The 1,770-nt window shown below is 49.6% G+C and overlaps 1 protein-coding gene across 1 annotated transcript in view; it reads right to left on the reverse strand.

Moving 5' to 3' along the window:
• The window catches only part of EMH_0006070 (uncharacterized protein), a gene marked incomplete at both ends in the record, with an annotated part of 6,651 nt that overhangs the window by 3,875 nt on the left and 1,006 nt on the right, over positions 1-1,770 (reverse strand). Inside the window, 2 exons of the mRNA XM_013497416.1 lie at positions 723-1,245; positions 1,524-1,683. Coding sequence (XP_013352870.1) covers positions 723-1,245; positions 1,524-1,683 — 683 coding nt within the window. The remainder of the gene's footprint in view (positions 1-722; positions 1,246-1,523; positions 1,684-1,770) is intronic.

Consider the following 1,770-nt stretch of genomic DNA (forward strand, 5'->3'; position numbering starts at 1 on the left):
AATACACGTATAAATATATAAATATACAAATAAATATAGACGAAAATACACAAATAAACAAGGGAGTGATAGTAATTGATTAAACAAAAAATAAACAAAAAAAAATAAATAAATAAAAAAGAAGTAAGATGCATGCATGTTAGGTGTGGGGGCTGCATGCATGCATGCAAGCATGCATGCAATATAATATATATATTTACTCGAAATTATATTTTAATATAAATTCTCTTTCATCTATCTCTTCATCTGTCTCTCCTATATTTATATTTATTTCTTTATTTATATTTTTATTTATATTTATATTTCTCTCTTTATCTCTTCTTTCTCTTTCTATCTCTCTCTCTCTCCGCCCTGCATGCACTGTCTCCTCTTCTATTATCTCCTCTTCTCCCCATACCCCCTGGGGGCCCCCCGGGGGCCCCCCCTGGGGGCCCCCCAGGGGGCCCCCCCGGGGGCCCCCAAGGCTGCGGGGGGCCCCCCCCAGGGGGGCCCCCCCACGGGGGCCCCCAAGGGTACTAAAGCTGTATGGTTCTGTGTTTGTGTAGATGTGGTTGTTTGCTTCATCGTCATCATCATCATAAATATAATTTGATAGAAATCCTCTTCTTTGTATTTGTGCTGCTGAGCTGCTGCTGCTGCTGCTGCTGCTGCTGCTGCTGCTGCTGTTGCTGCTGCTTGTGTGGGGGAGGATGGAGAGAGAAAGGCTGGATGCTGATCCATACTGCTGCTGCTGCTGCTGCTGCTGCTGCTGCTGCTGCTCATAGAAACCCAGACCGCAGCGGAGGGGCCCCCGGGGCTGCAGCCGCAGCAGCCTTTGTGCTGCAGCCCATCCCCACTCATCTGCTGCTGCTGCTGCTGCTGCTTCAGCAGCAAGCAGAGCAGCAGTTTCTTCTTCTTCTCCTACACACTCTCTCGTGTCTCCTGTCGTCTTCCCCCCTCCACCACTGCTGCTGCTGCTGCTGCTGCTGCTGGTAGGAGCAGCAGCAGCAGCAGCAGCAGCAGCAGCAGCAGCAGGATTATCCTGCTGCTGCGCTCGCAGCCGCTGCCGCAGCTCCTCAACGTGGGGGGGCAGCTGGGGGCCTCGGGTTGCAGCAGCACCCCGCTGTCTCTCCTTGCTGCTGTTGCTGCTGCTGCTGCTGCTGCTGCTGCTGCTGCTGCTGCTGAAGCGTTTCATTATCCTCCGCATCCACTGCTGCTGCTGCATCGACTGCATGCACCATTGGGGCTGGCTAGTGAAGGTAGCCGCTAAGAAACACAACAAAAAGAGACAAAAAAAACAAAAAAAAAGAAAAAGAAAAAGAAATAAATACAGAGATAAATACACAACAAAGAGACAAAAATAAAGGAGACAGAGACACAGGAGACAGAGAACAATGCCGAAAACAATACAAAAAAATATATAAAGTATACATATAATATATATATAACTTATATATTATATAATATAGATATTATATATATTTGTGCTGCAGGTGCTGTTGCTGCTGCTGCTGCTGCTGCTTGTCTCCTTTTGCTGCTCTCACTGGCGTTGATAAAGAACGGCAGTTCTTCTGTCTCCTCAGCGCGGGACCATGCTGCTGCTGCTGCTGCTGCTGCTGCTGCATCTGCTGCTGCTCCTGCTGCAGCGTCTTCTCCTTCACCTAGCAACGCACGAGCCCTACCCCTGGCCGCCTGCGCTGCGTGCTGCAGCAGCAGCAGCAACAGCAGCAGCAGCAGCAGCAGCAGCAGCAGCAGCAACAGCAGCAGCAGCAGGACAAGCAGCAGCAGCAG

The sequence above is a fragment of the Eimeria mitis genome, genomic scaffold (genome assembly GCF_000499745.2).
Source record: "Eimeria mitis Houghton genomic scaffold, Emh_scaff266, whole genome shotgun sequence".
Lineage (NCBI taxonomy): Eukaryota > Apicomplexa > Conoidasida > Eucoccidiorida > Eimeriidae > Eimeria > Eimeria mitis.